The sequence below is a fragment of the Thunnus albacares genome, chromosome 11, assembly GCF_914725855.1.
Source record: "Thunnus albacares chromosome 11, fThuAlb1.1, whole genome shotgun sequence".
In the NCBI taxonomy this organism is placed as follows: domain Eukaryota; kingdom Metazoa; phylum Chordata; class Actinopteri; order Scombriformes; family Scombridae; genus Thunnus; species Thunnus albacares.
This window is the reverse complement of record NC_058116.1, coordinates 917,729-932,368: the sequence shown is the minus strand read 5'-3', so window position 1 is coordinate 932,368 and position 14,640 is coordinate 917,729. Positions and strand designations below refer to the sequence as shown.

The 14,640-nt window shown below is 39.5% G+C and overlaps 1 protein-coding gene across 3 annotated transcripts in view; it reads right to left on the bottom strand.

Annotated features, from left to right (window-relative positions):
* The window catches only part of LOC122991968 (abl interactor 2-like), a 55,923-nt gene extending 49,806 nt beyond the window's left edge, over positions 1 to 6,117 (bottom strand). For 2 of the 3 annotated variants that reach the window (XM_044365463.1, XM_044365465.1), the window contains exon 1: positions 5,713 to 6,106. In XM_044365463.1, coding sequence (XP_044221398.1) covers positions 5,713 to 5,829 — 117 coding nt within the window. In that variant the 5' untranslated portion in view covers positions 5,830 to 6,106. Of the gene's footprint in view, positions 1 to 5,712 lie in introns of all 3 variants that reach the window. The other variant, XM_044365462.1, reaches the window with a different exon arrangement.
* Between the last annotated feature and the right edge of the window lie 8,523 nt (positions 6,118 to 14,640).

Below are 14,640 nucleotides of genomic sequence, written 5' to 3'. Positions count from 1 at the left end.
ATAAGTGCTGTCTCGGTACTATGACCTCTTCTAAAGCCAGACTGAAATATTTCATGGATCTCATTTTTTTGCAGGAATGCGTCCAACTGTTTTAACACAGCCTTTTCTAAAATCTTACCTAGAAAAGGCAGGTGTGAAATGGGCCTAAAATTACTCAAAACAGAAGGGTCAAGAGTGTGCTTTTTGAGTAAAGGCCTGACAAAAGCTGTTTTGAGTGTATGGGAAGATGCCTGTCTCTAGTGAGCAGTTTACAATGTCCAGTACATCATAGATAAAACTATCTAAAACCTCCTTAAGAAAGAAAAGATAGAAGAAGAAGTTATGTTCATGTTTATAAATTGAATAAGCAGGAGACATTAGCAGGAAAGCTGATATGGGTTGTTGTTCAGAGTCTGTCAAGTCAAGCCAATTTTATAAAATACAGCTCAATATCACAAAGCACAGTTCAGATAAGGGAGAACATTTCACCAGGAAACAAATTGAAGACACTTCAGAAAGAGCAACAGAGGACGGTTCCCTCTTCCAGAACAGACAGACATGCAATAGATGATGTGTACAGAATATCCCAAAACAGCAAATAGCAACAGCAAAGTCTGTGGCTCTTGTGTTGTGTAGCCAGCTGCTATCAGGCTCAGTGTGACCATCTGCTGTGACTATGATAGAAAGACACGTTATTGCTTTATGCAAAGATTTAACTATACCAGTATTCTTTCAAATTAATGCAGAGCTAGGTAATTTTATATATATATATGTGTGTGTGTGTGTGTGTGTTTGTGTGTGTGTGTTGTAGCAGACAAAAAAAATCACTTCTGCATGTATGTGAATAATGAAAGTGTAATTTACTGACCAACATAGCTGGCTAAATGTCTTCAGTAAAGCAAAGGGGGGTCGGTGTGTTGTGGAGTAAGAGGGAAGAGGGTTGTTACTCATGTTATATCTCCAGCAGTGAAGACCAATCTCACTGCTGTAATGCTAGTACTGGCGTGCTGTGTGTAGTGAGTTCAGTACTTTGCCAACATCTATGTATATGCTAACGTAATGCAAAAATAATGACAAATGACGCTCATCACATGCCAGTGAATAGTAATAAAGAGTATACTTCAAATAGGATTCCCTCATTTGTTTCAGGTCTAACTATGAGAGACATGCTCATTTTCTATATTTTCTGTTCATCTAATTAAAAATATGAAAAACAGTATAATGAAAAGCAGCTGCCTTGGGTTAAATAAATCCAGACAGATTTAACCGAGATAGTCACTTGTGGCCACTTTGCCCATGGGGGGGGGGGGCACAGGGCCAAGTAGGGCTTAACATGGGTCCAAATATTGAATCCAAATATTTAGCCCATAAAACAGGATCAGCATCACGACTGGATTATGTAACAACTCACATCATCTGCTGGCAGCGGAAAAGTAGGCCATCAAGTGGGTACTGAGTTAGCCCAGTTAGCCCAGTTTGGACGAACAGTCTAATGAACTAGAAACACAAGAAGACAGTATGTGATTGTTGAGAGGAGAAAGTTATTGCTCATTAAGGCAAAAAAGAGTGTTATGAGTCATTTCAATAAAAGAAAAGGTAGAGAGGAAGGATGAAAGGATGCAAGCAAGGGAAAAGAGGAAAAAGGAAACACTTTAAAAAGGACAATTTGACAAAGCATAGGGAGAAAAGAATGGAAGAAAGGAGAAAGAGAAATGAAAGAAGAAAATAAAGATGTATGGAAATTGAGAAATGAAGAGGGAATAAAGAAAAAAAAGGAAAGAAAGAAAAGGGGCATACAGAAGCAACTATGGAAAAAAGACTGTTGAATTAACCATTGTGAGAACCAGAGATACTCATTATTGCAAAGGGATGAACAATTCATTGTTTTACATTGAAATCGCAATTAGGTCTGGAGCTAACGTTAGCTTAAGTAGCTACAAAAGCAGATCAATCAACCGTAGCATTAGATTTCATCAGACTAATATCAAAACTTTGTCAAAAGTGATTTACCAGCAGTTTGTCACTATTACTATGATGGCCAAATATGTAGCTGTTATCGATAAATGTAATACTATTTTTGAACGTAATGATTATACTTCAATATTACTGAATAATGTTAAGTATACCATGAATGTAATATCTTAATAAATGTGACCTAAACTGGGCCATTTTTCTATGTAAAACAAAGTAAAGTTGACTTTTTGCTAATTGACTGGTTAAAAAAACTTTTAATGTAGAAACAAGATAGGTTTAATTGGTATAATTATATCTAGTTTAAAACTATGAGGACCATAATTACAGGCCTGTAGTATTATTAATAAATAAAATAAATAATACAATTTATTAAAAAAAAAAAAAATACAATTTACAAAATCACAATCATATATTATATTGGTCAAAATAAAATTGCAATGAGATATTTTCTTCTAATTGTTCAGCCCTATTGTTGCTTAAAAAGGAATTTCAACTTTGTAAATGGGAGGACTTGGAATTGGTACCATATGACCATAGAAAAGTGAGAAAAAGGCTGTAGATTCCCCTATCCCTCTAAGGCTGTGTTCAGAGCGAAAACAGCAGTGCGTGAAAATATGCAGCTCTCCCATTCATTTGAATGGGGGCAGTGCATTAACGCACATTCTCAACTTTTCCCGCTACGCAACCCAAAGTCATCTGGCAAGGCACTGTGTTGGCCAATCACATACATGCAAGCACACATTCCCGGTTGAATACTTTGTAACACGAACGCCGTATTCGACTGTTTACCTTGTGATTGTTGCAAAGAAATATAAAAAGGTTGCCGCAGTGATAACTTTCCAAAGTTGTAAAATCCTGTCTGTGAGTATTACAAACTTCTATATGGTGTTTTGGCTTCTATTAAGCCTTTAAATGTATTAATCTGTACCTCTAACTCAACTTCCTGGATTGTATTTCACTCACTGGTACCTTAAACAACATGCCCCCATCATTGTAGCCCCTGTACTGTTTTAATGCAGAGTAGTTCTCGATCTGAACGTTACCTAATGGTGGAAATCCTACAACAACCAGAATGTACTGCCCGTGGCCGGTTAGCAGAGACAATGTTAGAATTGAGCAGCATTAAACCTCTTTACATAGTCTTATTTTCATTTCCAAAATGTTTTTCCTCATCTAGTCCTGTTTTGCAAGTGTGCAAGTATCATAAAAACAAATGGCGTGCTGGAGTTAGGTATGAGGATTATTGCAAATGTACAGAGAGCTGTACACAAGCCAGAATGCTGCCAGAGCACATCAGTGGACAGTCAAACAAAACCTCTGAGTCTGCAGTCTCCATTTCAGCTTGGTTTGGGAAACCATCATGGACAAAGTGTTGAAAAACTAAAAACTATCACCAAATGCCGCATCTTTTATTGCTATGGATGACAAGGAATCGGGACCTGATTGTGCTCAAGCTGAACACAGCCACATAAATTACGGTTGTGCTGTTCTGTATTCAGAGTTGGCAAAGTCTGATATAGTATTCTTTGAGAAAACAAAGTCAGGTTTACAAAAGCAGCGCAAAGTTTGACAGTCATCACCAAGTACCGGTTGATGCTGCAAAGCTACTCTGGCCACAGCACCCGTCTTTTAGCTGTGGCTGTAATGTAGCTCCGGTGGTTGCTTCCTCCTCCATACTGCTGTGTCCAATTCCACAACACGATATTCAGCCTCATAACAGTAGCGCCACATCTCTGATTCCAACATCATACTGCATCAAACTTTTTTTTCCCACTTATGTTGAAAGCAAATCTTTTAATAGCCAGTATGAACAGGAGGAATAATTACAGCAAGGAAAACCACTTTCAGTGTTCATATGGACACGTGACTGTTGTTTTAAGACACACTTGAAAAATTGTGAACCTGTCCTTTAAAGGCTCTAAAAGGATACCGTTGATACATCTTGTTGATTGACAGCAAAACTCACACTCAAGCATGCACGCATGCGCGCACACACACACACATGCACACAAACACACACACACACACACACACACACACACACACACATACACACACACACACACACACACACACACACACACAAACACACACACACACACACACACACACACACACACACACACACACACACACACACACATGCACACAAACACACACACACACACACACACAGCTTCTGAAATTTGACAAATATAAAAACAAATCTTTTAAGCAGTTTGTCTCTGGCACTTAACAGGTGTGTGTTCAGAGCCAACTGAGGAAAAACAGTTCATAACAGCCTTGCCTGCCCACATATTCAATCAACTCATAGTTTAAGTTATTTATTAAGCAAAATATGCCAAATATTTGCTGCTTTTCCAGCTTTTGAAACATGAGCATTTGCTGGTTTACTCTGTTCAACATTGTAAAAAAAAAGTATCTTAATGAGTATCTTAAAATATTAAAACTGTTGGTCTGGCAAAAAAATAAAAAAAGAACAACTTGAGGACCTCACCTTTGGTTCTGGGAACTTGTGATGGGCATCCTTTGCTATGGTCTTACATTTTACAGACTAAATGATTGAACACTTAATCTGAATGTGCCAATAACATGACAGAGCATTAAATCCAACTGTTTAAAATGTACATCTTAACCTTTATAAAGTGATCATTAATTTATCATTGTCAAGGTAAATATGTAAAGGTACTCATAATGTATTTTTGGTCATATCACACAGCCCTTCAGCCAAATTTAACTCTCATTAGCATCCTCCTGTACTAATTCTGCTTTGTTAAGTTTGGATAATTTCATCGGGATTCCATCTGGAACCACTTATTAATTCATTTTTAATTATCAGTAAAGTGATCATCTTTCATTTCCACCAAAAATGAATGTTTGCATGCCAAGTACACATCCATACCTTTCCACTGACTGGTGTGAAACCAGACTTACGACAACTTCATAATAATAGTAATAAAACCTTACTTATATGATATATATACAAATATATATATAATATTAAACATAGGAAGGAAAAAATAATAAATAGAGAAATGTTGAAAGAGGAGAAATCATCTCACTGACTTCACTGAAATTAAGATTTTAAGGAAACATTACAACAATGCCTTGTTAAAACAGCATCGTTTTGTTAGTGTAGCTCAGTTTCTTCCGTCAGTGATTTATGATACAAACTATCCTTTGCGTTATACTAATCAATACGCTAACAGTTAGGTTAATTGGGAGAATGTGTCTCGCCAGACTCCTATAAAAACATCTCCGTGTAAAAATTCTATGCCTATCTGTAAATGACACACAGCTGATAGAAGATGCTTGAAGGCCTTTTAAAAATAACACAAATCGCTGTTTAATTCGCCACGTATGCAATAACCCAATTAAAAACTCAGGTTAGTAAAACGACAACTTTTAAAACTAGCTCACTACGTTAACTTAATTACACATGGCATCCCCACAGTCAGCTTTAACTAAAACGCAGCGCAGTGCAGCGTAAACCAGTAATAAAAGTTGAATTCTCATAAGAATAACCGTGTTTGGTGGAATATTTGTAAGCCGAATCGACTTTGAGGCTGTAGCCATTCAGTCATAAGATGGGTCTGCTTTTCTATTGAATTCGGCTTGTTTTATCTGTCATGCGATAGCTACATAACGGAGCATGGTACAGTAATGCCACCACTCTCTTCTCAAACCGCCGACTCCCTGCTAACAGTACGCCGACATGTCACTCCACTTTCACACGGGTGATAAAATACGAGCATGTACCTGGACATAGTTGCTTTCGCAGTACTCCGCTACTCTTTCCAGATTAGTAAAACTGTCCAGTAGAGCTCTACGTCCTGCAGGAATTTCCTCTTCCAGCAGCATTTGTAACTCCGCCATCTTTACATGGTTTTACTACTGAAACAAGGGCTGCTCGGCGCGCTGACTGAATGTGTACTGCTGTCTTCAGGAGCTGTGAGAAAAATCCAAACTGTGACGCGCTGAACGAAAAAAAAAAAAGGAAAAAAAGGAATTGTTCTGTCACGCTCGAGTGACCCAGAGCATCTGAGATGTGACTTTTAGGGGAAGCACACAGAAGATTTTCAAATTACGATTACGATTTTATCATCATTATAAATTATGAAAGTGGGTACCATCCGTGCAAAGCAGGCAACTGTCCAAGGGCCCCGGATCGTCAAGGCCACCTCAAGTTCAGAGTGGGTCAGTTAGTTTGGCAATTTGATTAATTGTATATTTTTATAGGATTATGCACCATTGAATTACATAAGTACAACTAAAGTAGGTCCTGCATTATCTAAACTTGTGGCCCTCTGTCAAAATCTAGATTTAAGCCACTTATTAATTTAAATTATATTGTTCTTACATAGTGATACTTCCTAAATAAAGTCATGCTTAAAGTCCCACTCAAAATTGCATTTTTCTTGTTATTTTAGTTGGATGGCTCTCTCTCGAATGATGTGTGTGCAGTTTGTTTTTAACATTCATCTGCAGAAAGAGCAAAGTTTCCCTATGCTCACCTTAAATCTGACTTAAAGGCACGTACCTACGGGAATGATTTGTGATATCAAAACTAGTGTGATGTGGAAACTTGAAGCTCTAGTGCACATACACTGAGAATGGACTTTTCAGTGAAGTAGGAGACATCCCACAGTTAGAAATTTTGAAATGAAAAATATTTGCCACTGATTTATACTGAATTTTTCAATGAAGGGATATATGCATTATGTAACCTAAAGAATTAACAAGTTATAATGACAACCAAACTATTTTGTCGAAACACCATGTTAGACAAATAAAACCAACCATATCAGACACATATTATTATACTTGAGTCTTAAAACATGTCTGCAGGGGAACCTCTGAACCTTCCCAGTAAGGATTCATGGTGATTTGCAGGTCAACAAACGTCTAGAGATCTAGGCTAAACTGAGCTACATTTGGTTGAAATGTGAACAGCACTTTTATATTTCCATGTGATTTGTCTTAAGAAACTAATTTTTCAAATTTAACCCAGAACAAAACCAGCTATCAGGACAGTAGGGGAGAACAGGGTAAGTCGAGCCAGTGGGTAAAATGAGCCACCCCCTGTATCTAGGTAACCATAAACAAAAGTAACCATGTGACCACAAATTAAGGAAGTATAGTTCACATCATGTTGTACTGTATTTATTGGGAACATGTACAGTGTTAAACAAAAATGTTAACATTCGATGTACTGCACCAGAGTTAGCTTAAGCTAATTTTCATCTGCAGTCTCTTACAATTAAAACATATAACAGCACAATAACAAGCAGTACTAAGCAAACAACACACAGGACACATTATACAAAATACAAACCTACACACAATAGCACATCACATACACTCACAATGTCAACTAGAAATTAATAATGTAAGCTTGTCAAATTAAAAGCAAGATTATTTGCGTTCATGAGAAGACCATGACATGAAATTTTGATTCAGTGGTCACAGAGCTGAGTAGCTCTTAGCAGATTTTTAAATTTTGTTTTGAATGTACTGATGGAACTGAAGCTCTTCATATCATCAGTTAGGACATTCCACTGAATTGTGGCTTTCACAGAGAAAGCTGACTGCTCAAATGCAGTGCCATGAAATGGTATGGTACAATCTTGTATAGAGGATATTATGGAGGATCAAATAGAACTTACTGAGTGAGTGAACACAAAGTCACGTAGTGGAGGAGGGGCCAAATCATTTAAAATTTTATAAACTAGGCACAAATTTGAAAATAATCTAAAATTGTCAAAGCTCAGTAAATTGTATTTCTTCAGTATCCTACAGTGATGGAAATGCATTGGCTTTTTGTCCAGAGTTTTTAGAGATTGTTTGTACAAGGACTTAAGGGTTATTATGGCTGTTTTTCCAATCTGCCCCCAACATGTGATGCAATAAAGGCTCAAACGCACTGCGATAATTGACACGCGTCAAATGACGTGTGTCAATTGATGCTCCTATGGCGCACTGCAGGCATCAGATTTGAAATTCCACCACAGAACCAACACAGGTTTTTCATTTTGTTTTTTGTATTAACCACTGCATTAGTTGGATGTAATGAATGAATGAAAAGGAGAAATGCAGAGGAGGAAAATGAAACTGAAATTAAGAGTGTCTGTGTGCACAGTAAATCATCTGTTGACTGTGTGATGGTTATTTATTTGTGCTTTAAAACGTGACTGCCGTGAAATAATCAGAATATAACGTTTAATTTTTCTCATTCAGAGGTTTTGTTCTCACTACTGCTCGCTCTCCGTACTCAACCACCGCCGCGCTGTCCCTCTCTCTCTCGCTCTGGCTCGCGCTATCTCTATTTCGCCTGCAGAGAAAACAGCTTTGGTCACCGGGTCCTCATTTGATGCTCCAAAATCGCAACAAGGTCGGAGTGTCAAGACATTCATAACGCTTTTAGTGCGTGTTAGGCCATTAAAAACAATTGGTGTACTTCAAAACGCGCGGGTCAGATGCTTCCAGTGCGTTTAGGCCTTTCGACATATGGGAAAGAATCATAGCATGCATAAATATCTTGGCTGCATCCAAAGAGAGACAGTTTCTAATATGTCTAAAATTTGCTAAGTTGAACTTTATCATTTTAACTGTTTTATCTAAACATTTGGCACAATTTACCCCTAGAGTGCTCAATTTACCCCATCCCCAAGGTCATTTCACCCCTACCTTGGGGCAAGTTGTGGTAATGGTAATGGTAATATCATCAAATGTAAAAAGTGGCTCATGTTACCCCGTTCTCCCTTACAAGTATGGTCTGAGGAAGCCACATCAATGCTGCAAGACTGCTTTGATAATAAAGACTGGGATTTGTTTGCAGAGAGAACAGACCTTGAAGAATGTGCTGTCGATCAGTATGAGATGTATTAACTTTTGCACAGAAAATGTGTTAACACAAAGGACAATAAAAGTGTTTTTTTACCAAAAGCTGTGGATAAACAGCAATGTGAGGACATTACTTAAGGAGCTGGATGCAGCTTTCAGGCCAGGTGACAAACAAGCCTACAGTGAAGCACTGGGGAAACTCAAGAGAGGCATCAGGGATGCAAAGCACAAACACAAACAGCACATTGAGGATCAATTTAACAACAACCCTTGCAGCATGTGGAACGGCATTGTAAACTGTCTCCAACATGGATACAGAAGAAAGATATACGGCCCCAAACTAACCTTATTCTGCACATAGTCCAAGAGGTGTACACAGTCGTTATCTTTAATTTATTTTATATTTGTGTATAATGTTTGTTGATGTGCCTTTACATGGACAATGTGATACATTTCCAGTAATTTTGTTTCATCACATTTCTGTTGTGCTGATGTGTTTGGACATGTTTATCAATAGGCACTAGCTTGAGAGACTTTAAAATGACTGATAAATGTATATTTTAAACCATTTTCATGTAGTTTTCAAGGTGTCTGCTGATGAAAGAGAGAGAGATAAAATAAATCTTCAAAAGACATCTGTTTGATGTGTGGCCATTGATTCATTGAACCAGTGTAGCTACGGTGAAAACGTACCGCTAACATGGCGGCTGAGAATTCAAAGTAAGGAGCAGTGTGTGTCCCGGAAGAAGAGAGGAGGAAGCATGATTGCTTGGGCAGTGTGTGGCCGGAGAAGACGTTGGAGAAGAGGCTCACCGATTCATGTGAGAAGATGAGAATCTCGGCTCCTGACACCACTGGGTTGAAAGTACCACGATTTCACCAAAAGAGGGTGACATTTACGAGCGTGGATACAGCTCTGCAAATATCCTCTCTACAGGCTTCAGTGTGCAGTGTCTGTTTCATCCCGTTGCCGTCTTCAGGCAGAGGAGTGTGGCTCTGCAAACTGCATCAGCTTTAACTATGCTACCGCTACAATTTTATGGACATTTGTAAAGCGTGAAAGACAAATACTTATTGTTGTTCCTGCTTTACCAGTTGCATTGCTATGAATGTTCTAATGGTGTTTTTGAACTGAGAGATCAAATGCATAATCAAAGGAGTGCACTGGGGGTTTATTTGTGTAAATAACTAAATATTAGTTCTTGGACTGCATTGACAATTACATAGTTGCAAAAGGTTTACATGCATATTTAGCAATAACTTGGTGACAGATCAATCAATCAATCAATCAATCAATCAATCAATCAATCAATTTTTATATAGCGCCAAATCACAACAAAAGTCATCTCAGATACAATGTCTTCTCTAAAACGTACAATGTCAGTTCACAGAGAAAAATCGCAAGGTGGTAAATTTAGTAAACAAACTGAATCTCTTCAAGCAGAATTGTCTAGGTTAGGTGAACAATTAAAATCACAAACTGATGATGCTGAAAAGGAGAGATTAGAGTCACTCATAGGTTACATACATGCTAAAATGGAAATACACCAAAAAGTAATGATGGAGTCACTTCAAAGACAGTCGAACCCAGGAAATATTCACAGGAAAGACGGTTAAGCTCATAAATGCTGGAGCTGAAGCAACAAGAGGCCTCTCAGAGGGAGAGTAAATTCATCATGCTATATGAAAGGTAGAAAGAACAAGTTAGTGTTATACGTACCAAACTTAAGGATGAGTGCTCCGACCAAGACTTGGGTGACATGATGGATGCTGTTGAAGGGCTGGAGACACAAGTGAGAGATGCGTATGAAAATATACAATCTCAATCAGCACCTTCTACTGAGATGAGAAGAAAGATGGATTCCTGCACAGCAGTAACAACAGATTTAATGGGGCTAATGAAAGTATGCATGAGTGAAGTGGGGTAAGAGGAATTTGATGCTCGGGCAGAAAATGCAAGATTTTGTTTGGTGCTCAACAGAGAGTATGTCCAGTCAATATTTGAGACTACAATCTCCAAATCTACTGTTCGTAGCCACCATTCAAGCTGTTCATCAGAACAGCAAAGCACCACAACAAAAAGAGCAGAGTGTGATGCACAATTTGCTGCAAAGAAAGCAGAAGTGAAGATGGAGGAGGCAATCGCTGCACAGAGGAAAGAACTTAAAACAGAATGGAAAATCAGAGAGATCTTCAAGTAATAGCTGCTAAGCTTAAAGCGTACTCTGAAGCTGACTCAGGTGAGGCCTGTGACAAAAGTAGAACAGCACACAGTGAGGTGGCCATTTGTCCTCCAGTGCCTTATAAAGAAATTAAAAGAGAATAAACAAGCACAAACAATAACAATGAACAAACAAACAACGCTAAAAATGAAGCATTGTTAGTGCAAGCCCTACATAGCACAGTGGTTCTCACCAGACTTCCTGTACTCGAGCCCTCAGTCTTCTCAGGGGACCCACTTAAGTCTGAGTGAAGCACAAGTTTTAAGGCATTGATAGAACGGTGATGCACAAATCCAGCTGACAGGTTGTTCACCAAAAAAATACATCAGTGGTGTGTATTTGAAGGAAGCTTCCCGGATGGAAGCCCATGACCAAGCATGGGAGGCATTGAATACTCAGTATGGCCACCCTTTTCAAGATTCAAGATGTTTTTATTGTCATTCAGCAAAAAAGCAGAACGAAATTACGAGCATAGGTCCCGTTAAAAACACAGATAAATAAAAAGAAAACAGAATATAAGAAGATCTATATAAAAACAAAACAAAACTCAATAATAAATAATAAAATTAAAAATAAATAAATAATTTCTGGACATTGCACGGGTGTGAGGTGTAAGGAATGTAAACATAAAAAGGAAGAGGGAGAGTTTTTGCACATATGATTGTGTTATATTGCACATGCATAAATAAATAATATTGCACTTTTGTATAGCAGCTGCCTGGCTGTGGATGAGAGAAGAGCACAGAAGCACAGTCAGTGGTGTGTTATTTTGTTGAGCAGTCTGATAGCAGCCAGGTAGAAGCTGTTACTGAACCTGACAGTGATGCTACGCAGGCTGCTTTACCTCCTGCCTGAAGGCAAGAGGGAGAACAGTTTGTTGCAGGGGTGAGTGGAGTCTCTCAGGGTGCACGTCGCTTTGGCCAGTAAGCGTTTTTGGGCCAGATCCTCTATAGGTGGCAGTATGACCTCAGTAGTCCTTTCTGCTGTCCTTACCACTCTCCTCAGGGCCTTTCTGTCTGTGGTGTTAGAGCTCTTATGCCAGAGAGAGATGCTGCTGGTCAAAACACTCTCAATGGTGCCCCTGTAGAAGGTGGTGAGGATCGATGGATTGAGATGAGTCCTCTTCTGCCTCTGCAGGAAATTTAGACGCTGGTGAGCCTTTTTCACCAGAGAGGAGGTGTGCAGGGACCAGGACAGGTTGTTGACCACATGAACCCCCAGGAACTTACTGTTCCTTTGCAATCCAGCACGCATTTAGAGAAAAACTGAATAACTGGCCAAAGATTGGCTTGGAACAATATTCATATTTTGTATGTATGACTTGAGTGTAACAACCACCTCTTGCACAACAGTGCAATCTGATCTTCGATGACTCCTGAGTGGTCGAGGCTGGTACTGCAGACTGTAAACCAAACTGACATGGTTCATCTGGCCTTCTGGATCAAAGCTGTGTCATCCTCGGCCCTGATAACACTCATTTTATTACAGTATCATGGCCCTCTGAACTTTTGGGATGGAGCTGTAGTCTTTGGCCTCCTTCAGCATCTGAAATATGAGAATGACAACTCATGTCTACCAGCAAATGGGTGATTATACAGCACTGCTTCTCACTGATGTATTTAATAACTACACACAAAGGAAATTATTTTACTTCTTGGCACAAGGGAAGACTGGGTATATTAAAAATATGCTAGAAATAAAGCTTCAACATCATCAATGGTAGAGCAACACATTATCATACAGCAACGCCAACTGCTGATCCATCTGGAGAAACAACTAGCTCAGGGCAATGTTTCTCAGAAGCATGTTTTAATGGTTAGTCTAGCATCACTTACATTATTTATTTAATCAAACATGCTAAAGCAGAGCAACAGTATGTAATACTGCGAGCTATTGGTTTGCCTTCAGCCTGAAAAGTTCCTGCCAGCATTGATGCTGCTACTTTGGTAGCGCTAGCAGACATTCACTAACAGAAATATATATATCTGTGTGCACAAAACTTTTTCACACATGCACAAAATATTTCTACAGCTGCAAAACTTTATACACATTCACAAACCATTTCACAAGCTCAGAATATTTATGACCATTATTTGATTCCATACAGACCCCCTCTCTGAGTGTTTAAGTGAGCAAAGAACTGGTTTAGGATCACCAGTTTAGGACCACCCTGAGGAAAGCAAGGTGACAGGCCCAGATGGAGTGCCTGGCTGGGTAATAAAAGCATGTGCCGATCAGCTTACAGAGGTGTAAAATATTCAACCTCTCATTACAGCAAGCTGCTGTTCCTACATGCTGTAAATCCTCCATCATCATTCCAGTCCCCAAAAAATCATCTGTGAAGTGTCTAAATGACTATTGCCCTGTGGCGCTAACACCCATAGCCATGAAGTGCTTTGAGAAACTCGTGCTTTCACATATCAGAACCATCATCCCATCTGATCTGGATAAGCACCATTTTGCTTACTCAGCAAACCGATCCACAAAGGATGCCATTAGAACAGCTGTCCATACCACTATGACACAGAGGGTCCAAACAGTTATGTGAGGATGCTATTCATGGATTTTACTTCTGTATTTAACACTCTAATCTCCCACAAACTAGTCAGCAAACTGTACAGCCTGGACCTTGGTTCTTTGCTGTGCTCATTGGTCATGGACTTCCTCACAGACCGGCCACAGCAACATCCTCCACCCTCATCCTAAACACAGGAACCCCACAGGGCTGTGTGCGGAGCTCTATGCTCTTCACACTCTTCACCCACAACAGCACCCCCATCCACACCTCTGACTCCATAATTAAATCCACAGATGACACAACAGACTGTCGACAGGCTTGAGGTGGAACATCTGGCTGAGTGGCGTAAAGACAAAGGACCCAGGTGATGATTATTGACTTCAGGAGAGCTAAGGAAAGAGTACACCTCCCCTGCCACATACATGGAGAAGCAGTGGAAAGCGTGGAAAACCTAAAGTTCCTTTGAGTCAATGTGTCAAAACAGCTGACATGGACCTCCAACACCTCACTCCTGGTTAAAAAGGCCCAACAAAGAATCTTCTTCCTCAGGAAGCTGAAACAGGCCCAGCTCCCACAGAAACTGCTGCTAAATTTCTACAGGAGTGTCATCGAGAGCATCCTGATTCAGCTGTACAGAGGACCTGTATCATGTGGTGAAGGTGGCCCAGAGCATTGTTGGGATGGAGCTCCCACACCTTGAAACTATTTATGCCAGTTGACTGAGGAGGAAGGCTAGCAGCATTATCAGGGACACCAAACACCCTGGCCACTCGCTGTTTGAACCGCCGCAAATGGTTCGTTCTATTCAAGGAGCTGTGAGCACACTGTATAGTCCCCATAATCCACAAACCTGAACACACACACACACACACACACACACACACACACACACACACACACACACACACACACGCTTTACACATCCAAGACTGTGACACATATATGCACCTACACACAAACATTTATTTATTTATTTGTTTTATCTTAATGACAATGACAGAAGCCCTGCGAAATTTCATTATACTCAGGTACAATGAAATTTTGCAAATCATCAAATCACTGCTGGATCTGAAACTCCCAGCTGAGCCTCTTTTCGAGGGGATG